This window comes from Symphalangus syndactylus, chromosome 14 (genome assembly GCF_028878055.3).
Source record: "Symphalangus syndactylus isolate Jambi chromosome 14, NHGRI_mSymSyn1-v2.1_pri, whole genome shotgun sequence".
Classification (NCBI taxonomy): domain Eukaryota; kingdom Metazoa; phylum Chordata; class Mammalia; order Primates; family Hylobatidae; genus Symphalangus; species Symphalangus syndactylus.
The window spans coordinates 78901690-78927193 of NC_072436.2; the positions used below are offsets into that span (position 1 = coordinate 78901690).

A 25504-nucleotide genomic window follows, 5' to 3' on the forward strand; every position below is an offset into this window, starting at 1 on the left:
CTGTCACTCTCAAGCTGATGAACCCAAAGCAAACGCTAGGTTTACACTACCTGCACTATCACTCATTAGTGGGAGGGTCAGGCGCCACCCAACTCTGGGCTTTTATTGGTCAGGCCAAGAAAAACGCGAGAGGGACAACTGGGAGCCTCCTTCTGATTGGTGGATTCCTGCAAGACCTCAAGTCAATCAGAGTAGAATGTACCTCCCTCCTTCCCACTCTGGCCCCCGCGGGAGACATGTTAGGTAGCGGGACGCCAACCTTGCCACTCTTCTGAGACCGCCACCCAGTAACACTTCCTGCTTTCCTCCGCCGCCGCCGTCTCCTCCATCAACCGTCTCCTTCTAACATGGTATTGCAGTTAATAAAAAAGCGCTCTTTTCTTCACAAAAGCAGTTGTTTCATTGTATAATATGAGACGTCTGCGTTCAGGCGGTTAGACGCAAAGGAGTGGCATAAGTGCCCTGTTCAGCCTGCCAACCTTCGGAACCAGCAAACAGACTCGGTACTGACTGCCACGATCCAGTAAGCACCCGACTCGGGTGTCTGGCAGCCTGAGTGGATTTTGCGTGACTTTTGGTCCCTGGCGGCTCCTGTAGCGTCCCCAGTTACGGCGCCCATAGCAACCGGCTCCCTAGCTAGGAGCCCCCGGTTTGCCAGGGGCCGCACCAGCTTTCCCGCCCCGGGCCAGCGCAGGCGCTCAGGCCTCGGAGGCGGGGCGATGGCCGCCTCCCACCGAGCGGCGAAGCTGGTGGCCTCCAGTCTCCAGACCCCGGTAAATCCCATCACTGGAGCGCGGGTCGCCCAGTACGAACGCGAAGATCTCTCACAGGCCCTGGCGGCAGCGGAGGCGATCTTGGAGGACGAAGAGGAGGAGAAAGTGGCGCAGCCCGCTGAGGCATCGGTAATACTGGGGCGGGACGTGGGCTGGGACCTCGCATGGGCTGGGTGCACGCCGAAGGCTGTCCGGTTCCCCGCCCAGCTGAGGGCAGGCTGGTAAACGCGGGTCCCTGTGCACATACTCCCTACTTGGTGGTCCTGGCCCAGCCCCTTCTCTACGCTCACGAAAAATACTCTAAATCGAGGCGTTGACAAGTGTTTTAATTTTCACCGGAGTCTGTTGTAAAAGTTTCCTAGACAACACTTATGTTAGTCTATTTCTGGCAAGTGCAAAGTATAGAATTTTACTCTCTACTCTCCAGCATCTCGGGAATGGATATATAGATAGATAGATATACCTCTGTCTATCTATATATATCTATATCTATCTATCTATCTATCTATAGTAATTTGAGGAAAACTGTTCTGTCAGGTGTGTTTCGTTATTACCTTAAGATCTTGGTTATAAGTGGATCTCAACATAGTGCTCTAAAGATGCGTATTTAAAACCATCACGTGTTCACTGGCTAAATCAGACACGGATAGATAAGCAAATCACTGAGGTTTCAGTGTTTCCTAAACAGCTCTTTAGGGTACAGCGAGACAGCCTTTTCACTGATCAGTTTTCATTGTTAAATCTGTTGTGGACACCAGTCCAGCAGGTAGAGGGCAGGGTCTACCATCTGCTCTATTCACTTAAAAGATGGGAATCTTGGCCGGGCGCGGTGGCTAGTGCCTGTAATCCCAGCACCTTGGGAGGCCGAGGCGGGCGGATTACGAGGTCAGGAGTTTGAGACCAGCCTGACCAACATGGTGAAACCCCATCTCTACTAAAAATACAAAATTTATCCGGGCGTGGTGGTGCGCACCTGTAATCCCAGTTACTCGGAAGGCTGAGGCAGGAGAATCACTTGAACTTGGGAGGCGAGGGTTGCAGTGAACTGAGATCTCAGACCCAGTCTCAAAAAAAAAAAAAAAAAGATGGGAATCTTGAATTTAAACTAGCAATCTGCAGATAGAAAAAGTTTCCTACTACCATGTGTCCAAAGCTTCTCAGACACAAAACTTATGATTGAGGACTAACTGAAATAACTGGATATTTTGGAATTCTAATCTCTTTAACCTACAGGAAAATTGTTAATGAGAACATCTTTAGCAACACCTTTTGTGACCAATCTTTCACCAACAGACAAACAACTTGAAGTTATCCAGAGTAAGGCAGACTGAGACCCTGAACGTGAACCAGGATCAGAGTGCTAGGACCTATTTTGTTCATGATGAAGCTACCCCTCAACACAATTTTCAGTAGGCAACAAGGCAACGTGATGGAGAAAAAGGATTGAAGAGTTCTGTATTAGGATCCATTCCCTGCCACTTCGTAGGTGGTGTTAGGACATAATTTCCTTAAATCTCAGTTTCCTTATCTGTAAAATAACTATAATAATTGTCTCTTTTTCCCATCTCAGCTCTATGAGAACCAAATGAAAGAATGTGTGTCTCCTCTAAAGAGCAATCTATGTAAACGAGTTGCCAGTGGGAGTGTCATTTGTGTGCCTTCCCAAAGATTAAACTCAACTTTGGCTTGCTGTGGTAAAGGAGTCAGTCACTTCTAAGTTGCAGATAGGCTTCCACAGTGTCCCGTTAAACTGCAAATTTGTATTAGAAACTGTTATTACCTTAGGAGGGATCAGTTTATACAATAATCTAGTATGGAAAGGACAGGATCCTACCAAAAAACAAAAGGAAGCCAAGTCTTAAGAGTTTGATACTGTTCTGAGACCACCACACATGAGGGATCCAAAAGTAAAGCTGGGTAAGCTGCCACAGTGGGCCTGATAGCCAGGGGGCACAGGGCTGGGGGAAGAGGCATTAAAAAGGCAGGAAGAGTGCAGGAAATAGGCTCTGCTTTCTTCACTGGTCGGCTTGGGTCTCCATCTTGATTTTTAAAGGTTAATTTGCCTTAACCTTATTATCCATAAAATGTAGTAAAGTCAGATATTATACCTAACCCACAAGATTGATTTGAGAACCACCCATCACAATAGGCCTCTTTCAGCTCTTTGGTTTTGCCAAAGCCAAACCACTCATCCCACCCCACACTACCCCCCCAACCCCCCAACCCCTGCACCATCCCTATTCACCCTCCCAGCTCTGGCATACACACACAGCCCCCTTGCAGTGCCCATATTGGGCACTGATGCCTGTTCCTTGAATCTAGCCTTAGTCAGAGATGTTGGTCCACATATCCTGTTATATGACTGATGATGACATAGGTAATGCAATATTCTGTAATTCGCAATTAAAATCTCACTCCTCCCAGCACTTTGGGAGGCTGAGGCGGGTAGATCACTTGAGGTCAGGAGTTTGAGGCCAGCCTGGCCAACATGGCAAAACCCGGTCTCTACTAAAAATACAAAAAGTAGCCGGACGTGGTGGCACGCACCTGTAATCCCAGCTACTAGGGGGCGCTGAGGCAGAATTGCCTGAACCTGGGAGGCGGAGGTTGCAGTGAGCCGAGATGCAAAAACTGCACTCCAGCCTGGGCAACAGAGTGAGACTACCTCTCAAAAAAATAAGAAATAAAAATAAAAAATAAAATCTCACTCCTAATGGGGCAACCTTATCTTTTCAACAAATATTGAACATTTATTAAGTGCTAGTCATTAACTATTCAGTGTATAGCTCACATCCTCACAGAATTTTTAGTCTGGTGAGGGAAATTGACAATTAAAAATGAACAGGGCCAGGCACAGTGGCTCATGTCTGTAATCCCAGCACTTTGGGAGGCCGAGGTGGGTGGATCACCTGAGGCTAGGAGTTCAAGACCAGCGTGACCAACATGGAGAAACCCCATCTCTACTAAAAATACAAAATTAGCCGAGCGTGGTGGCACATGCCTGTAATCTCAGCTACTCAGGAGGCTGAGGCAGGAGAATAGCTTGAACCCAAGAGGTGGAGGTTGCAGTGAGCCGAGATCATGCCATTGCATTCCAGCCTGGACAACAACAGCGAAACTCCATCTCAAAAAACAAAAAACGAACAGACACATAATTATAAGATGGGAAATGTTGGGAATGAAATGAACAGCCTAGAATGATTAAAAATAAATAGGAGAGAACCTATTTTTTTTCTTCTGACTCCACTTTTTATTTATTATTATATTTTGAGACAGAGTTTCACTCTCTTGTCCAGGCTGGAATGCATTGGTACAGTCACAGGTCACTGCAGTCTCAACCTCCCAGGATCAATCAATCTCCTCACCTCAGCCTCCCAAGTAGCTGGAACTAAAGGTGCATGCCACCATTCCCAGCTAATTTTTATATTTTTTGTAGAGACAGAGTTTCACCAGGTTCCCCAGGCTGGTCTCGAACTCCTGGGCTCAAGTGATCCACCTGCCTTGGCCTCCCAAAAGTGCTGGGGTTATAGGCATGAGCCACTGTGCCTGGCTCCACTGTCGATATACATACACACACACACATATACACACATACACACACACATACACACATATATTTTTTTGAGATGGAGTTTTGCTCTTGTTACCCAGGCTGGAGTGCAGTGGCATGATCTTGGCTCACTACAACCTCCACCTCCCAGGTTCAAGCGATTCTCCTGCCTCAGCCTCCCAAGTAGCTGGGATTACAGGTGTGCGCCACCACGCCCGGCTAATTTTGTATTTTTAATAGAGACGGGGTTTTTCCATGTTGGTAAGTCTGGTCTCCAACTCCCGACCTCAGGTGATCCTCCCGCCTCAGCCTCCCAAAGTGCTGGGATTACAGGCATGAGCTACTGTGCCTGGCCTATATTTTTAAATTCACCTGTTATTTTAGATACAGAGGTGCATGTGCAGGTTTGTTACATGGGTATATTGCATCCAGGTAGTGAGCATGGTACCCAATAGATAGTTTTTCAACCTACACCGCCCTCCCTCCCTCCCTCCCCACCTGGTGGTATCCCGCAGTGTCTGTGGTTTCCATGTTTATGTTCATGTGTACTCATTGTTTTACCTGCCACTTATGAGAACATGTGATATTTGGTTTTCTGTTCCTGTGTTAATTTAAGATTATGTCCTACAGCTCCATCCATGTGGCTGTGAAGGACATGATTTCATTCTCTCTCTCTTTTTTTTTTTTTTTTTTGTGATGTAGTCTCGCACTGTCGCCAGGCTAGAGTACACTGGCACAATCTCGGCTAAATGAGACCTGTGCCTCCTGGGTTCAACTGATTCTCCTGCCTCAGCCTCCTGAGTAGCTGGGACTACAGGTGCACACCACCACACCTAGCTAATTTTTGTATTTTTATTTTTTTTATTTTTATTTATTTATTTTATTTTATTTTTTTGAGACGGAGTCTTGCTCTTTTGCCCAGGCTGGAGTGCAGTGGCGCTATCTCTGCTCACTGCAAGCTCCGCCTCCTAGGCTCACACCATTCTCCTGCCTCAGCCTCCCGAGTAGCTGGGACTACAGGCGCTTGCCACCACGCCCACCTAATTTTTTGTATTTTTCGTAGAGACGGAGTTTCACCGTGTTAGCCAGGATGGTCTCGATCTCCTGACCTCGTGATCTGTCCGCCTCGGCCTCCCAAAGTGCTGGGATTACAGGCGTGAGCCACCACGCCCAGCCTTAATTTTTGTATTTTTAGTAGAGACGGGGTTTTACCATGTTGGCCAGGATGATATTGAACTCCTGACCTCAAGTGATTCGCCAGCCTTGACCTGCCAAAGTGCTGTGATTACAGGCTTGAGCCACCACGCCTGGCCTAATTTTTTTATTTTTATTTTTATTTTGTAAAATAAAGGTCTCACTGTGTTGCCCAGGGTGGTCTCAAACTCCTGGGCTCAAGCAATTCGCCCTCCTCGGCCTCCCAAAGTGCTCGGGTTAGAAGTATATGCCACCATGCTGGGTGACATTCTTCTCTTAAAATATCAAATGTTACATATGACGCTTAGGCCCTTTTAACAACTCTCCCCCAAAAGAGAAAATGTGAATACCTACTCCCTCCCTGTTTCAAAATTGATATGTATTCTATTCTCTGGCCGTTTTCTATCTCCTCCATATATTTTAATATACAGTACATACTATAAAAGCCAGAGAGAGGGAGATAGTTCTGCAACTTGCTTTTTTTTCTTATTTATTGGGAGTTTAGCCATGTTAGTACATGTAGATCTCTCTCATTCTTTACAAATTCAGTGAAAAAATTTTTTTCAAAAATTACAGATTGCAGATGAAACTATATAGGCTACAGCACAAATAATTCTTCATGGGTGCTGATTACTAATAAAGCAACAGGTGCTGGAAGGATTCATTATCTAAATGGGTCAAGCCAATCTAGGGAAGATTATCCTGTAATCTGGTGGCTGCATTTACAACATTCCACAAAAAGCCGATTAAAGGGAGAGGATGCTATTTTAGGCTCTTGGAAAAATAATTTCTATGGCCTAGGTTATTTTGTATACTAAATATTTTCTCAGTGGAGACAATTAAAGATTAAATTAGAATTGGAGGTCATTTACTAGCCATTCATCTGTTTTAGGTTAAACACTGTAAGATCAGTTTATCTGAAAAGTTCCAGCTAGTGTTAACAGTATTAAGCTGAAAACAGAATGGATCCAGTGCAAAATCAGTACATAAGTATAATTTATCAGACCTGCTGCATCTTTCATAAGCTACTCATTCTTCTATATGGTTTTCAAATGGTTCTTCTAGGTCCAAATAAATTTGATCCGTCTTGTGTAAATGACTGCTATAAGACATGATTTTTAAGAGATATTCTAAAAGAATGAATGACAGCGCATAGATTCTTTTGCTTAAAAACAGTTCTTTGGAATACCCTCCCTGTTTTAATTATAGGTTTTGGAACATAGGCCTTTTTCTTAATACTTGGTGGAATATAGCTCTTTAGAGCAGCCAGCATTTCTTTGCATGGTTCATTCTTTTGGGAGGGAGTAACTGCCCTCTTCCCAAGTTGGAATTTTTTTTTCTGTACATTCATTCATTCATTCAGCAAATATTCCTTGAACATCTGCCATTAGCCAGGTACTTTTCTAGACACTGGGGACACAACATTGAACAAAGGAGACAAATCCTTGCCTTTGTTTTTGTTTTGTTTTGTTTTTTTGAGACAGGGTCACACTGTTACCCAGGCTGGAGTGCAGTGCCTCCTTCATAGCTCACTGCAGCCCCAACCTCCTGGGCTCAGGTGATCCTTAAGCCTCAGCCCCCCAACTAGCTGGGACTACAGGTGCATACTACCTCACCAAACTAATTTTTTGTAGAGATGAGGCCTTGACATGTCACCTAGGCTCGTCTGAAACTCCTGGGCTCAAGCAATCCACCCGCTCCAGCCTCCCAAAGTGTTGGGATTACAGGCCTGAGCCATCACGCCTGGCAAATTCTTGCCTTTTTAATGTTTACTTTTTGGTAGGGGCAGGCATATAATACACAATCAAGTACAGATATGTAGGATGTCAATGGTGATGAGTACTTTTGGGAAAAATAAGACAGACAAGGGGGCTGACAGTGAGTCCTGGGAGGAGTTGTAATGGAGAGTCAGGGAAGACCTTATTGAGAAGATGACATTTACATAAAGACCTGAAGGAGTGAGCAAGTGGGTCATGTGGATATCTGGAGGAAAAGCGTCCTAGGGAGAGGGAACAGCAAGTGCAAAGGCCTTGAAGTAATTCTGTGGATTTTTGTTTCTTTTTCTTTTTTTTTTTTTTTGAGATGGAGCCTCACTCTGTCACCCAGGCTGGAGTGCAGTGGTGCGATCTTGGCTCACTGCAACCTCCGCCTCCTGGGTTCAAGCGATTCTCCTGCCTCAGCCTCCCGAGTAGCTGGGATTATAGGCATGCACCACCACACCCGACTAAGTTTTGTGTTTTTAGTAGAGATGGGGTTTCACCATGTTGGCCAGATTGGTCTCGGATTCCTGACCTCAAGTGACCCAAAGTGCTGGGATTACAGGCGTGAACCACTGCGCCTGGCCAATTCTGTTGATTTTTCAAGTGAAAACTGCGTAGTGGATTCAGACAGTGCTACTAAAACGAACTGCTGCTGCCCAGATGAAGAACCATTGCTAGACTGACACAAGGAGACAGGAAGCAGACAGAGGGCTAACAGAAAGGAATAAGTCCCATCTTTCTTCTCTAGCCTTGTATCTCCCTCTAACTCCACTTTTAGCAGAGTCTGATGAGGAGCACTGGCAAAGCAGAAGTGTGGTTTGCAGAGTTCCAGCTCTGGCATTGCAAAGCAGTCAAAGAAGAGTGGCATTGGAGCTGAGAGACACTAGTTTAACACCTGGCACACCTACTTTATGTATCTTAAAGCTGATGTTCAAGAAGTTCATGCCCACATCACATTGCTAAGTGCAGAGCCCAGGCTTGTATGAGTATCCTGACATCACATCTGAAATCTTTCTCCTAAGCTGTCAGAACACTCCAAACTAAAAGTTGTTTAACTCCCACCCAACCCTTTCATCTTTGAAGGGTCATAAGGGGGCTGAAACCAGGTGACCAGTAATCAGGAGCCAGTGGTAGACAGGAGATGGAAACCCCTTCTTGCTTGCCCTAACCTCCCTTTCTAGGTTTACTTCCCAAAACTGCTTTATGGGTTTTCCTCTCCTTTTATCCGGCAGCCATGTGCACCTTGCCCTGTGCTATGCATAGCCTCCCCAACCCCAGCCTGTGCATTTGCTAATGCCATTTCCTTTGTCTAGGGTACTTTCCCCCCTCTTTCCCATAAACACTCTGTGATCCTATAGATTTCTCCATTCTTTTTTTTTTTTTTTTTTTTTTTTTTTTTGAGACAGAGTCTTGCTTGGTCGCCAAGGCTGTAGTGCAATGGCTTGATCTCAGCTCACTGCAATCTCTGCCTCCCAGGTTCGCGCAATTCTCCTGCCTCTGCCCCCCGAGTAGCTGGGACTACAGGCACACACCACCATACCTGGCTAATTTTTGTATTTTTAGTAGAGAAGGGGTTTCACCATATTGGCCAGGCTGGTCTTGAACTCCTGAGCTCAAGTGATCCACCCACCTCGGGCTCCCAGAATGCTGGGATTACAGGCATGAGCTACCGCGCCCAGCCTTCTTTTTTCTTGATACAAGGTCTCACTCTGTCGCCCGGGCTCAAGTGCAGTGGCACGCCCACAGCTCACTGCAGCCTCAACCTCCTGGGCTCAAGTGATCCTCCCACCTCAGCCACCACATCCAGCTAATTTTTTAAAAAAAAATGTGTAGAGACGGTGTCTCGCTGTGTTGCCCAGGCTGGTCTGGAACTCTTGTCCTCAAGCAGTCCTCCCACTGCAGCCTCCCAAAGTGCTGGGATTACAAGCATGAGCTACCACACCTGGCCTCCATTCTTTATGACTCATCTCAAATATCACCTCCTCCAGGAAGTCTTCCCCTATCTTCCAAACTCAAACCAAACAAAAGCTCCCTCCATTTCCTGTCTACCACTGGCTCCTGGTCACTGGTCACCTGCTTTCAGCCCCCTTTTGACCCTATAAAGGTGAAGCATTGGGTGAGAGTTAAATAACTTTTAGTTTGGAGTGTTCTCATGGTTTAGGAGAAAAATTACAGATGTGGTGTCGGAATACTCAATCAGAGGCTCCAAAGACCCTTATCAGTTGGTCTTTGTATCTCTCATGCCACTCTCTACCTCCTATTAGTCCTCCTTCCACTGCTTATTTAAATGTTGGTGTTCTCCAACATCTCCATTCTCAGGTCCTCTTCTCTCTGGTTGCCCACACTCCCTCCAGGCAGCCTCGTCCATAACCAAGGCTGCACTGGCTACTTTTGTGTGGATTGGTGGCTCCTGCATCTGCTCTCCAGCCCAGTCTTCTCACCAGGTCTCCAGACATTTATCCACGTGTTTCCTGGTGATGGATGTTCTAGCACTATGCCTCGGATTTATTTATTCCTTTTTCACTGCCTCCCTGATCTGGCAGACTTTGTCCTCATCCAACCATGTGTCTCCAGTCTGGCTCACCTCTGTGAATTGTGCCTCTGTCTCTTAGTGTCTGACATTGTGACATACATCTGTCTCCCTGCTTAGCTGGAAGTAGCTTGTCGGCAGGAATCAGGTGTTCTGTCTCATTCTAAGTCAGCTGTCAATTATTTATATACAAGTCCTTTCCTAAGCTAGCTGGAAACTTCTCAAAGGTAGAGTTTTTGTTTGTTTGTTTGTTTTAAGTGAGACGGAGTCTTGCTTTGTCACCCAAGCTGGAGTGCTGTGGTACGATCTTGGCGGACTGCAACCTCCACCTCCTGGGTTCAGGTGACTCTCCCGCCTCAGCCTCCCGAGTAGCTAGGACTACAGGTACGTGTCACCATGCCTGGCTAATTTTTGTATTTTTAGTAGAGACGGGGTTTCACCATGTTGGCCAGGCTGGTCTCAAACTCCTGACCTCAAGTGATCTGGCTGCCTCAGCCTCCCAAAGTGCTGGGATTATAGGTGTGAGCCACTGTGCCTGGCCTCAAAGGTAGAGTTTTAAAAAAATCTGACGTACCTTTTAGCAGTTAGCTGATTGCGGGATGGCCCCCAAATATTTAATGAATGAGGAAATTCACAAAGTAGTCATCCTACACATAAGAAGTTTATGGTAAGAAGCACATAAAGAAACAGCAGAAGATATCAGAGAATTCTCTTAATTGAATTGTTTGACATACTTAAAGCAGTTCTCTGATTCCTAGAGTTGTTGGTAGGAAATTTCTGCATATAAGTTCTATTAAAGACTGATTTTTGTTTTTGGAGACAGAGTCTTGCTCTGTCACCCAGGCTGGAGTGCAGTGGCCTGATCTCAGCTCACTGCAAGCTCCACCTCCCAGGTTCATGCCATTCTCCTGCCTCAGCCTCCCGAGTAGCTGGGAATACAGGTGCCCGCCACCACGCCTGGCTAATTTTTTGTATTTTTAGTAGAGATGGGATTTTACCATGTTAGCCAGGATGGTCTCGATCTCCTGACCTCGTGATCTGCCCGCCTCGGCCTCCCAAAGTGCTGGGATTACAGGCGTGAGCCACCCCGCCCGGCCCCTGAAGACTGATTTTTTAAAATTTGTTTTCTTTAAGTTACCCCAAGTAGTACAACATTGTCCTCTTGTACGCTGATTTTAGCCCATTTAAAAAAACACCATATCTTCTGAGAAGCCTCCAGTGGGAAACAAAAACGCCACATCTATAACTACTATTTATAATTGACTCTTCTGAATTTTTCTTTTGAGAGAAGCTAAACAGATTTATTTTCTAGAGTCTTATCAGATTGGATCTATAATTTTCTGTAGCAAATTTTTTCATTTTGCATCTGTTCCAGACAGTAGGCTAAATTTAAAACCGTGGTTGGCAGCCTTTTATGCATAGTATCATAAGTAATGTTTCTCAACTGAGAACATAATAAAAATTTTATATTTATGGAGAAAATGGGGTTTTATCTCTTTAGTTGCTTCAATTAAAAGAACTGAAAGGGTAGGGCACGGTGGCTCAAGCCCATAATCCCAGCACTTTGAGAGGCCAAGGCGAGTAGATCACCTGAGGTCAAGAGTTCGAGACCAGCCTGGCCAACATGGTGAAACCCCGTCTCTACTAAAATACAAAAATTAGCTGGGTGTGGTGGCGTGCGCCTGTAATCCCAGCTACTTGGGAGGTTGAGGCAGGAGAAGGCAGAGGTTGCAGTGAGCTGAGATCGTGCCACTGCACTCCAGCCTGGGTGACAGAGTGAGACTCCGTCTCGTAAAAAAAAAAGAAACAAAAACAAACAAAAAAACTGAAAGGTATGTAAAGGGAGTGAGGGAGAAAGGCCAGTTAGACCCTTCTAAACATGATCTGTATGTGGAATAATTACACCATTTTTTCTTCTTTGCTTTGTTGTCATCCTAAAGTCCCGGTCACCTATGGGAGCTACTGCTTTTGTGCCCACAGGAGCAGCTACCCCCTCCCATGTCCTCTTACTCCCTCCCAAAGTCTTGCCCCACTGTGAGGAGGGCTTCTCCCTAGCTCCTTGATAAGCCACTGAGAACTTTGTCCCTGCCCCCATTCTCTCTATCTCCCTGCCTTCTCTCCACTGGCAGTCCTTGGAGCCACACTGCAGGAGCGCAGCTGGAAGGAGAGCATTGGGCTGTGGTTGCCTGGTTTACAGCAGGAAGAACTGTGTTCCCCTTCATCTCAGTTAAAACTTACAGCTCAGGAGGCTCCTTATAGAAATACTTTGTAAAGGGTTGTTGGGTTCTATCCTATTATACCTTTTGTTGGTTGATCTGGGAAATCCTTTATCAAATGGATTAAATAACATTTATTTTCTGACCGTTTGGTCTTGCTCCCTCTTGTTCTTCAAATATCACTGGGGAAAATGTACATAGCCCACAAATAACCTATAACTCATTCTATATGCATAGCCCATAATTCATGTATAACCTAACTAGGTAGACTCTTTAAGAAGCAGCATTTTGGATCAGTGTCAGCTTAATTTGTCTTTCATCTCCAGTCACCATATAACAAGTGTTTTCTCCCCACCAGGCTGATTTGAACACCAGCTTTTCTGGGGTGGATGAACATGCACCGATAAGCTATGAGGACTTTGTGAACTTTCCTGATATTCACCCCGCTAATGAGGAGTATTTCAAGAAAGTAGAAGAGTTGAAGGCTGCCCACATAGAAACTATGGCAAAATTAGAGAAAATGTACCAGGATAAATTACATTTAAAGGAAGTTCAGCCAGTGGTCATCAGGGAAGACTCTCTTAGTGACTCTTCCAGGTAAGCTTGTAACTCAATGTTATTTGTGGAGTATAAAATAAAATGTATCCTTAAAAGGACAGAACAAAGTTATTTCATAATATTCTCTCTTAAATAGCCCTTTGTACTCCCAGCGATATACACAGGTAGGATTTTATTCAAAATGTTTAATGGCTTATCAGCTTACTGGGTGACCTTTTGCTTGAGGGTCCTTTGGTGGCCATTTGGTCTTTTCTCTCTGACCCACCCATAGAACTGAGGGCATGTATCAAAATACTTAGTCAGGGCCTTTTTAAATGGTAAATATAAAAGTTTAATTTTAAAAGCTCTTTATAATATGTGGATTAACATGAGCTCATTAAAGATCTAGTACAAAGAGTTCAGGACTAGGAGACATGAATCTGATTTATGTTTTCAAAATAGTCTGCAATTTCAAGACCCATTTCTGCTGTGAACTCACCTGCTCTGAGACTTACACATCTAGTCAGTCAGCAATGCTTGCATGTCTCCTGTGTGCCAGACTATGCCTGGGCACTGAGGAGTCAAAAACAAGATGCCCTCAAGGAGCTTAGAGACTAGCTGAGAACCAAAAATTGCATTACAGCATGATGTAACAGAGTGTTACAGAGGAAGAAACAGTTGGTCATGCCAAGCTTTCGGAGGGATGCAGGCCAGAATTTTCCACTGAAGTGTCACATCTGAGTTCAGTCTTGGAGGAGGAATAAGTATTGGCCTTCTAGGCAGCAGAAAACATGTATGCAAAGGCAAGATGGCATGAGAAATCATATCGTGTGAGGAACTTCACAGGACTGGATATGAATGCAGAATGGAGACTGGGGTAGCCAGTGGTGAGGGGTAAGACTGAAAAGATAGGCGCCGGTCTCGAAGGGCTTGTAATCCAGGCTTGACTTCGCAGCAGTGAGGAATTATCAAAAAGTTTCAAGCAGGGGAATGACATGATCAGATCTATGCTTCAGAACAGTGACTCTGGAAAGTGTGGGGAGAATTTAATAGAGGTTAGACACAAGGAGCCTCTGCCATCTCAGGTTCCTTCTCTGTAAAATGAAGGAGTCAAAGTGGGTAATTTATGGGCATTGCCCAGCTCTATTCCAAATAAAAGTGATAATTCTTACAAGCCCTGTCCAGCTCCTCTCTTCTCATTATACCCTGATCTTAGAAAATATGTAACTCTTGGCCGGGTGCAGTGGCTCATGCCTGTAATCTCAGCACTTTGGGAGGCGGAGGCAGGCAGATCACGAGGTCAGGAAATTGAGACCATCCTGGGTAACATGGTGAAACCCCGTCTCTACTAAAAATACAGAAAATTAGCTGGGCATGGTGGCACATACCTGTAGTCCCAGCTACTCGGGAGGCTGAGACAGGAGAATTGCTTGAACCTGGGAGGTGGAGGTTGCTGTGAGCCGAGCTCACACCACTGTGCTCCAACCTGGGCAACAGAGTGAGACTCTGTCTCAGAAAAAAAAAAAAGAAAATATGTAACTCTTAATTTTTGTATTTGGTCACATACAACTGAAAGTATAACATAGTTATTCTTCTCATTTAGATCTGTATCGGAAAAGAACTCCTATCACCCTGTCTCATTAATGACATCATTTTCAGAGCCTGATTTAGGCCAGTCCTCCTCCTTGTATGTGTCCTCCTCTGAAGAGGAGTTACCCAACCTAGAAAAAGAGTATCCTAGGAAAAACATAATGATGACCTATGCTAAGGAGCTCATCAACAACATGTGGGCAGACTTTTGTGTTGAAGATTATATTTGCTTTAAAGATACTGGCTTCCACTCAGCTGAAAAAACAAGGAAGAAACGAAAAGAATGGGTGCCCACGATTACAGTACCGGAGCCTTTTCAAATGATGATAAGAGAACAGAAGAAAAAAGAAGAGTCCATGAAATCTAAATCAGATATCGAAATGATACATAAACTGCTCAAAAAACAAGAAGAGGATCCAGAGTGTAAGAAGAAATTCCGAGCCAATCCAGTTCCTGCATCTGTCTTTCTCCCCCTTTACCATGATTTAGTCAAGCAAAAAGAAGAACAGAGAAGGTCTCTGAGGGAGAAAAACAAAGAAGCTCTTTTGGCCTCACAAAAGCCATTTAAATTTATAGCAAGGGAGGAACAGAAGCGAGCAGCCCGGGAAAAGCAGCTGAGAGACTTCCTTAAGTATAAAAAGAAAACAAATCGATTTAAAGCCAGACCCATTCCTCGATCTACTTATGGTTCAACTACCAATGACAAGTTAAAAGAAGAAGAGCTCTATCGAAACCTTAGGACACAGCTGAGAGCCCAGGAGCATTTACAGAACTCATCTCCTCTGCCTTATAGGTCAGCTTGCGGACATAGGAACCCCAGGTGTCCTCAACAGGCTGTAAAGTTGAAGTGTAAACACAAGGTTAGGTGCCCAACTCCTGATTTTGAGGACCTTCCTGAGAGACATCAGAAACACCTCTCAGAACACAAGTCTCCAAAACTCTTAACGGTGTGTAAACCATTTGATCTTCATGCATCTCCACATGCATCTATTAAAAGAAAAAAAATTTTGGCAGACATCGAAGCAGATGAAGAAAATTTAAAAGAAACACGTTGGCCTTATTTGTCTCCAAGGCGTAAGTCACCAGTAAGATGTGCAGGTGTAAAGCCTGTGCCTTGTAACTGCAACCCTCCAGTGCCCACGGTATCTTCCAGAGGACGAGAACAAGCCATAAGGTAAGTAACTAGGACACAGTACTGACTGACTCGTGGTTGCCAGATGAGTGTATGCAGCTCTGTGGAGTTTATGTTGGTAAATTTGAAAATACTTAGAAATTATTATTGTATCTATAAGATATTTTACTATATAATATATTTTGTCAGAGGGTATTCTAAGAAATGAATGTATTTTTCATTTATAAATTTTGGTGGATTAGAAAATATTAGTCTTAAGATTTCTAGTTTTACCTGGCCAGGCGCAGTGGCTTGCACCTGTAATCCCAGTGCTTTGGGAGGCCAAGGCAGGTGGATCACACGGTCAGGAGTTCAAGACCACCCTGGCCAAGATAGTGAAACCCCATCTCTACTAAAAATACAAAAAATTAGCTGGGCGTGGTGATGGGTGCCTGTAATCCCAGCTACTCAGGAGGCTGAGGCAGGAGAATTGCTTGAATCCAGGAGGCAGAGGTTGCAGTGAGCCGAGATCACGACATGGCACTCCAGCCTGGGCGACAGAGCAAGACTCCATCTCAAAAAAATAAATAAATAAATAAATAAATATTTCTAGTTTTACAGGTCAGATTCTTTTCAAAAGATTGCCTTTTTTCAAATTTTGAATTATCAAAATTCAAATTATCCCATGTTAAATCTTTGCTAAACAACATTCTCATTGGCTTAAAGTGGATTAAGCCTTAGTTTGTTACCCTCAGGAGATCACTTGAGGAAAAGAAAATGTTGGAAGAAGAGAGAAATCGGATCCTAACTAAACAGAAGCAAAGAATGAAAGAATTGCAGAAACTCCTGACAACCCGGGCTAAGGCTTATGACTCACATCAAAGTTTAGCTCAAATATCTAAATCCAGAGTAAAATGTCTCAGGTATCATGAAAAAATCTTGAATCTCCAGACCACTGGTTTTCAAACTTTTTTTTTTAAATCAGTAGATAGTAAAATATGAGCAGATTGAAAATAGCATTAGTGTTTTAGCTTATGGATTTAAATTGTCATCAGTCACTCATGTTCAGCGCACACATACTCACCTCATGGTGAGAACCAACATATATACTTACCTTTACGGTGAGAACCATGAAGCTATGTTGATGAATACAGACATTTTCTATTGCGGCCTTAGTTAATGGTTATAATCTTATACCAATATCTGATCTTGTTCTTTATATTATTTTTGATTGCAGTAAACAGATATATCAAAGAGCTTTGTTCTAAGGTTTGGATGAAATCTGATAGCACAGATTAACACATTAAACATCGGTTATGTGATGTGTTCATTAGCACATATGTTAATGTTTAGTAGTATGTGTTGCATTTTGTTAGTTTCAATATAAAAATATTCACGGAATCCTTAGAACCCCTTCACTAGAATTCTGCAGTACAAAGTTTGAAAACCAGTGTTCCAGATGTTGCACATAAAAATGTTGATGTTTAAGTAGGAAAATATATCCCTCAGAACCAGGTAAGTAATATGATTTATTACTTTTTAATCTGATTTCTAAATATGCATATGTGCTTTTAATTACAATGAGTATTCTTTTATAATTTAGCCTTAATCCATTGATAAAGGGAGCATAATTTGATGAACTTGAGCATAATGTTTCTTAGAAATAGATTACTTACCCTTAGGAAGTAAACTATTAATAGCTTTTTATTTTTTATTTATTTATTTATTTTTGAGACAGAGTCTTGCTCTGTCACCTAGGCTGGATCCTGAGTTCAAGCGATTCTCCTGCCTCAGCCTACAGAGTAGCTGGGATTACAGGTGCTCACCACCACGCCCAGCTAATTTTTGTATTTTTAGTAGAGATGAGATTTTGCCATGTTGGCCGGGCTGGTCTCAAACTCCTGACCTGAGGTGATCTGCCTGCCTGTCCCGGCCTCCCAAAGTGCTGGGATTACAGGCGTGAACCACCACGCCTGGACAATAGCTTTTTCATAACACCAACTTGTGTATAATTAAGCCTAATTATCATTTAAAAGTATAATTATTTTCCCCAATCCATTAATCTTATTATCTTGGTAGCAATTATATCTTACATAGAGAAAATAGTGTAGTTTAATTTATTATAGGATCTTGCTCAAACAGTGAGAACACTTACGGTAAATTTATATATTTTGGTTCCTGTTTCTCTTTATGTTATATTCCCATGCTCTTTACTTCTCCTTTGACTTGCTCCCATTGAATTAACTTTGCCACTAACCTGTAGGAGATCTTATTTAGGGGAAAAAAATAACAGCAAAGGCTGGATGCCATGGCTCACATCTATAATCTCAGCACCTTGGGAGTCCAAGGCAGGAAGATTGCTTGAGCCCAGGAGTTTGAGACCAGCCTGGTAAACATAGTGAGACCCCATCTCTACAAAAAATTTAAAAAAATTAGCCAGGTGTGGTGGCATACCCCTGTAGTTCCACCTACTCGAGAGGCTAAGGTGGGAGGATCATTTGAGCCCAGGAAGTCAAAGCTGCAGTCAGCCATGATTGCACCACTGCACTCCAGCCTGGGCAACAGAGCGAGAAGCTGTCTCAAAAATAATAGGCCAGGCACAATGGCTCATGCCTGTAATCCCAGCACTTTGAGAGGCCGAGACAGGCAGATCACCTGAGGTCAGGAGTTCAAGACCAGCCTAGCCAACATGGTGAAACCCTCGTCTCTGCTAAAAATACAGAAAATTAGTCAGGCGTGGTGGTGCACACCTGTAATCTCAGCTATTTGGGAGGCTGAGGCACGAGAACTGCATGAACCCAGGAGGTAGAGTTTGCAGTGACCTGAGATTGCACCACTGCACCAGCCTGAGCAACAGAATGAGACTCCATCTCAAAACAAAAAATAAATAACAACAATAAAATAATAATAATAAATAAGAGCAAGGTCTTGTTTTCAAAAGAAATTCCTTACAGAGAAGATAGCTAATTTGTTCCAAAATTTTCTTGGTTTTATACACTTATAAATGAGACAAGAGGGCTTTCATTCATCTCTTCAGGTCAGTTTGAAGTCCCTTAATATATTTATGCCTTGAGGATTTCAGAAATTAAAGTGTCCAGACTATTTTTAGAGCATAACATGTGTGATCTCAGAACCTAGGATTTTATTCTGCATTCCATGAGAATTAACCAGTATAGAAGAGGAACCGAAGTAAACTGTGAACTGTGCTCATAATTTCTGATTTGTCAGCTAAGCTAAATGTTACTTCTTTTTTTGTTGTTGACTTTGTACAAGTTGATAAGTTAAATGTTACATATGTAAGTTCTTATTTCTTAGATGATCTTTTAAAATTCCATTGCTTTTATTTAATTTTAGAAAGAGCGAAAAGGAAAGGATGAGAGAATACCAACGAGAACTAGAAGAAAGAGAAGAAAAATTAAAAAAGAGGCCACTGCTATTTGAAAGAGTTGCTCAGGTTGTGTTTATTGGAATTTAAGAGCTATTGTCAGTTTTTTTTCTTTTTACAGCTTTAGCTCCTAAATTTACAGTCCATTTTTCTTATGTGTTATATAACTGTTGAGATACATTATTGTTGTTTGTGTTGGCTTCATCATATCAGCCAATGAGTAATTTTGCTTAAATCCGAGCATTTAGCCAGGTGTGGTGGTGTGCACCTGTAATTCCAGCTACTTGGGAGGCTGAGGTGGGCAGATTGCTTGAGCCCAAGAGTTTTGGTCCAACCTGTGCAACGTAGCAAGACCTCATCTCAAAAAAATAATCTGAACATTGAATCTTTTTGATGAAGCACATAAGTTTGATAAATAACATGCCAATCCAGTAGTTCATAAAATAATTTTGCAAGCAGTTTTCTAATGGCTGGTCTTTTTTCAGTACAAACTTGGTTAGATATTAAAATGAGGCTTCATGATATCACTTAGAGGTCTTTGAAGAATTAAAAAAATGAAACAAAATGGCTAATTGAATCAGAGTTATTTCTGCCAGTTTTTTTTTTTTTTAAGTGAGTCTGTAATTCAATTTTCTCTGCAATTACTAAAAGAACTTCCTTTCTATAGGAAAAACAAACTAGTCTTACAGACAGTGGACCCTGATTTTACGAAGTTTATGCCCAGTTTTACAACCTTTCCCTTAAGGGAAATTTGTCAATTTTAGGTCATCTTCTCCTTTGTCCCATAGGGGAGGCATCTGTATGGGTGACATGGCTTAACAATTGACAAAATCACTGGAGATTACAGGTTCTAAATTGTGAATTTGAAGCTGTTATAATTGGAGAATAGACAGTTGGAGAATTTACCTGTAGCAGATGAGCATAGTTACAGAACTGTACTTGCCAGTGACTCATTGAGGACAGTGGACATGTATTGTGGGTGAATCTTCACATTACAGTCTCTCAAAGTTATGTAATCTTTTTGCTCACTGATCTAGATATAATTTTATATAATGCCTTTCATTTTAAGGGATGGATTTTTTTAACATCTTTATTTCCACTTTAGGGGGAAAAATCATTTTAAGATGTTCTACATTATAATCATAAAGTGATTGGCTTTTGGCTCAAAGACATTATCTCCAGTTCTGAACTGCAAGTTTTTTGTTTTTGCTTTTTACACTGCTTCTGGGTTTTTCTTATTTATTTATTTTTTTTTTTCAACTTTTATTTTAAATTCAAGGGGTATATGTGCAGGTTTGTTACAAGGGTATGCCAGACGCCGTGGCTCACGCCTGTAATCCCAGCCAGCATTTTGGGAGGCTGAGGCAGGTGGATCACCTAAGGTCAGGGGTTCGAGACCAGCCTGGCCAACATAGTGAAACTTCGTCTCTACTAAAAATACAAAAATTAGCTGGGCATGGTTTCGCGTGCCTGTAGTCCCAACTACTTGGGAGGCTGAGACAGGAGAATTGCTTGAACTTGGGAGGCGGAGGTTGCAGTAAGCTGAGATTGCGTCATTGCACTCCAGCCTGAGCAACAGGAGCAAAATTCTATCTCAAAAAAAAAAAAAAAAAAAGGGTATATTGTGTGAGCTGGGGTTTGGGGTATGATTGAACTCATCACCCAGGTAATGAGCATAGTACCCAATAGGTAGGTTTTCAACCCTTGCCCTCCTCCCTCCACTCTCCCTCTTATATTCTCTGGTGTCTGTTGTTCCCATCTTTATTTCCATGTGTACCCAGTGTTTAGTTCCCACTTGTAAGTGAGAACGTGTGATGTTTGGTTTTCTGTTTCTGCTTTAGTTTGCTTAGGATAATGGCTTCCAGCTGCATCCATGTTGTTGCAAAGGACATGATTTCATTCTTTTTTATGGCTGTGTAGTATTCCGTGGTATATGTGTAACATATTTTCTGTATCCAATCCACTGCTGATGGGCTGGATTGATACCATATCTTTGCTGTTGTGAATAGCACCAGCACTTGTTATTGTCTGTCTGGTTTTTTTAGAAAAATATTTTTAGAGACAGGGTCTCACTCTGTTGCCCAGACCAGTGCAGTAGTACAATCATAGCTCACTGGAACCTTGAACTCCTGAGCTCAAATGATCCCCAGTATGAGCATCCCCAGTAGCTGAGACAAAGGCCCACACCATCATGCCCAGCTAATTTTATTTTTTATAGAGACTGGGTCTCGCAGTATTGCCCAGGCTGGTCTTGAACTCCTGGCCTCAAGTGATCCTCCCACCTCCACCTCCCAGGTTGATGGGATTACAGGCATGAGCCACTGCACCTAGCTTTTGTCTTTTTGTTATAGCCTTCCTAGTGGGTACAAAGTGGTATGTTATTGTTCAGTAACATTCTTTCAACTGTTCTTTTATCTTTTTCATTACAGACTCTATCTACTAGCTTATTGATATAGTAGGTGAGGATTTAGCTGTTTTAACACGTCCTCTCGGAAGCACACTTGCCTACCCTTTCAGTGTCTTTCCATCCTTCTGTTTCCCAGTCAGCTCTATCACAGTTAGATCAGAATTCATTATTATAACTTAGTAAACAATGTTAGCAGCTGAGCCCTATATTATTATCATCACGTTTCCTTTTTTTTTTTTTTTTTGAGACAGAGTCTTGCTCTGTCACCCAGGCTGGAGTACAGTGGCACAATCTCAGCTCACTGCAACCTCTGCCTCTTGGGTTCAAGCCATTCTCCTGCCTCAGCCTCCTGAGTAGCTGGGATTACAGGTGCACGCCACCACACCCAGCTAATTTTTTTGTATTTTTTTGGTAGAGACGAGGTTCCACCATGTTGGTCAGGCTGGTCTCGAACTCCTGACCTGATGAACCGCCTGCCCTGGCCTCCCAAAGTGCTGGGATTACAGGCGTGAGCCACCGTGCCTGGCCCATCGCATTTCCTTTAAAAAATTTTTTTCTTGTGTTAATAATTACTAATTTTGTTTGGTCCTCCCCCCACCTTCCCTCATTCCCCACCAATGTATGTATCATTATTATTCTTTTTTTTTTTTTTTTGAGACGGGGTCTCGCTCTTTCACCCAGGCTGGAGTGCAGTGGTGCAATCTCGGCTCACTGCAGGCTCCGCCCCCCGGGGTTCACGCCATTCTCCTGCCTCAGCCTCCCGCGTAGCTGGGACTACAGGCGCCCGCCACCTCATCCGGCTAATTTTTTTTTGTATTTTTAGTAGAGACGGGTTTTCACCGTGTTAGCCAGCATGGTCTCGATCTCCTGACCTCGTGATCCGCCCGCCTCGGCCTCCCAAAGTGCTGGGATTACAGGTGTGAGCCACCACGCCCGGCCTCATTATTATTCTTAAGCTTTTCTGTTAGCTCTCAAAAATCCCCCTCAAACAGTTAAACACATTGGTAATTCATCAGTTCCTTTCCTCCCCTGGAGCCCACAAGTGTCCTGCTCCACTTTGGAATGGTTTCTGTCTAGGCCAGCAGTCCTCAACCTTTTTGGCACTAGAGACTGATTTTATGGAAGACCATTTTTCCACAGACCAGGGTTGCATGGGGTGGGGTGGATGGATGGGGGAATAGATCATTTCACGATGAAACTGTTCCACCTCACATCATCAGGCATTAGATTCTCATAAGGAGCATGCAACCTAGATCCCTGTCATGAGCAGTTCACGATAGGGGTCACCCTCCTATGAGAATATAACGCTGTAGGAGGCAGGGATCGGGCCATAATGCTCGCCCTCCCACTGCTCACTTCCTGCTGTGCAGCCTGGTTCCTAACAGGCCATAGACCCGTACCTAGTTTGTGGTAGGGACCCCTGCTCTAGGCCTCTGGCATAAGTGACATCTTAGGACCTTTTTCACCGTTATACTGGGGATTAGTTAGATATTAACCTGGATTTATCCACATTTCTTGTATTTCTTTTAAAATCACCATTATTTTATTCAATTCTGGAAGATTTCCTCAAATTTATCTTCCAAATCTGCATTTTTTGCTTATCTAAAGAAAAATGACATAATTTCCAGAATGCTTCCCATTTATTAAATATTCCTTTGGTATTTTCCATGGGTGCAGTACGTTTGTGTTTTTTTTGTTTTTTTTTTGTTTTTTTTTTGCTTTTTTGAGACAGGGTCTTACTCTGTCCCAGGCTGGAGTGCAGTGGCATGACCTCGGCTCACTGCAACCTCAACCCTTTGGGCTCAGGCGATCTTCCCACCTCAGCCTCCCAAGTAGTTAGGACTACAGGCACAAGCTACCATGCCAGGCTAATTTTTGTATTTTTTGTAAAGATAGGGGTCTTACTGTGTTGTCCATGCTGGTCTTAAGATCCTGGGCTCAAGAAATCCTCCTTTCTCGGCCTTCCAAAGTGCCGGGATTCCAGGTGTGAGCCACCACACCCAGCCTATCTTTTATATCTCTGAGCATATTGGTGATATTGCCTCGGTTTCCTTCAAGTTCCTTTTTCTCTTTTTTAGCTTCTTGTCTATCATATTAGAAGCTTTCCTCAGATTATCTTTGGTTGTCTGTTTGCATTTAAGAGGGAGACTGCACAAAGCTATTTGGAAGCTGGTTTCTAATGTTTTTTGGGAGGTTGCTGAAAGACAAGCACTCCACTAAGCACTTTATATGCATTATCTTAACTGACCTTTACACTGCTCCTGTGAGGTTCTTATTTCACAGATGAGGGACATCTTGAGGCTTAGATGATACAACCAGAAGAAGGGGAACCAGGATTCAAACCCAGATCTGACTGTCTTCATGTGATTGTTTTATCTATCATATTGTTTTCCTGCCCGCTTCTCAACAAATGCTTTTTGAATATCAGAAAATCCCTTGAGACCCTTAAAGTCAGATAGAAACAAGACAGACAAATGTAGTCATTCAAGACACACAATTGCAGCAATTACAGATGTGTGTTGAGACAAAATTGTGAATATGATTGTTTTGGAGGTTGGGGGAATGGTCAGATTGATATGTTATTTTTTTCTGTTAACCTCAATTCCAGGGAGCAGGTACATAACCTGGGAATACTAATATTTGTGTTAGTGACATGCGAGGCTTGTTCCAACAGGTCTAGAAAAAAAAAGAGAAAGTAAATAAATGCTAAATTAAAGGAATCATTATAGGTGATACTATAAAACAAGAAAGAAAGTATGAAGTATTATTTGGGAAGACTAATATTGAACACATATGCAGCAATGATTTATTATAGTGCTGTTTGTCTAAGAAATATCTTTTTTTTTTTTTTTTTTTGAGAAGGAGTCTCACTCTGTCACCCAGGCTGGAGTGCAGTGGCTCGATCTCAGCTCACTGCAACCTCCGCCTCCCGGGTTCAAGTGATTCTCCTGCCTCAGCCTCCCGAGTATCTGGGATTACATGCGCGTGCCACCATGCTTGGCTAATTTTTTTTGTATTTTTAGATGATACGAAGTTTCATCATGTTGGTCAGGCTGGTCTCGAACTCCTGACCTTGTGATCCCCCCACCTCAGCCTCTCAAAGTTCTGGGATTACAGGCGTGAACCACCACATCCAGCCAGAAATATCTTTTTTTTTTTTAACTTACGTAATGTATTTAAAATAGTCAAATTTATAGAGACACAAAGTAAAATAGTGGTTTACTAGACACAAAGTAAAATAGAGGTAGAAATAAGGAATTGTTGTTTAATAGGTATAAAGTTTCAATTTTGCAAGATTAAAAATTGCAGAGATCCCTGAATATAATTAATGCTACAGAACTATACACTTAAAAATAGTTAAGATTGTAAATGTTTTTTTAATTAATTTTTTTTGCACACAAAAAAAATAAACATTTTCTAAAAATACATACAAACAAAAAGATGCATATCAAACATATTAGGAAGGTTGCACATGGGAAGACGGGGAATAGAAATGGGGAGTGGGAATTAAAGAAAATAAATGACAGAGGGACTTTGTATGGATCAATGATAATAACTCAATCCTCTATTTGACAAAGAAGAAGGAGAAAGAAGAGGAAGAAAAAGAGAGTGGGATAAAGGATCAGAAAGGGAGGAAAATAGAAAAAATTAGAGTATGACTCCAGGGTAGACCTGTTTTGTTGTCCCTGAGTTGGTTGGTTGGTTTGTCTGTTGTATTTTTCATATGTTTCGCCATGTTGGCCAGGCTGGTCTCGAACTCCTAGCCTCAACTGATCAACCCGCCTCAGCCTCCCAGAGTGCTGGGACTACAAGCGTGAGCCACCACGTCCAGCCCCCACATTGCTTCTGGCCTCCGTGGTAGACCTCCCAGACGGGGCAGTCGGGCAGAGGCGCACCCCACATCCCAGATGGGGCGGCCGGGCAGAGGCGCTCCTCACTTCCCAGACAGGGCGGCCCGGCAGAGACGCTCCTCGCTTCCTAGACAGGGTGGCGGCCGGGCAGAGGCGCTCCTCACATCCCAGACAATGGGCGGCTGGGCAGAGGAGCTCCTTACTTCCCAGACGGGGCGGCCGGGCAGGGGCGCTCCTCACTTCCCAGACGGGGCGGCCGGGCAGAGGCGCTCCTCACTTCCTCCCAGACGGGGCGGCCGGACAGAGGTGCCAGAAATATCTTTATATTAGAAAAATTAGGCCAGTGACTCACACCCTGTAATCCCAACACTTTGGGAAACTGAGGGGGGAGGATCATTTGAGGCCAAGAGTTTGAGACCAGTGTCTACTGTTCTCTTTTTTTTTTTTTTTTTTGAGACAGGGTCTCACTCTGTCACCCAGGCTGGAGTGCAGTGGCGTGATCTCGACTCACTGCAACCTCTGCCTCCTGGATTCAAGTGATTCTCCTGCCTCAGTCTCCCGAGTAGCTAGGATTACAGGTGCACACCACCATGCCTGGCT

General features: G+C 43.3%; 1 protein-coding gene across 2 annotated transcripts in view; it reads left to right on the forward strand.

Moving 5' to 3' along the window:
* The window catches only part of FAM161A (FAM161 centrosomal protein A), a 31762-nt gene that overhangs the window by 550 nt on the left and 5708 nt on the right, over positions 1-25504 (forward strand). Inside the window, exons 2-6 of one of the 2 annotated variants that reach the window (XM_055242304.2) lie at positions 114-902; positions 12382-12620; positions 14164-15324; positions 16017-16184; positions 18616-18715. In XM_055242304.2, the coding sequence (XP_055098279.1) occupies positions 720-902; positions 12382-12620; positions 14164-15324; positions 16017-16184; positions 18616-18715 (1851 nt within the window). In that variant the 5' untranslated portion in view covers positions 114-719. The remainder of the gene's footprint in view (positions 1-113; positions 903-12381; positions 12621-14163; positions 15325-16016; positions 16185-18615; positions 18716-25504) is intronic. The other variant, XM_055242305.2, reaches the window with a different exon arrangement.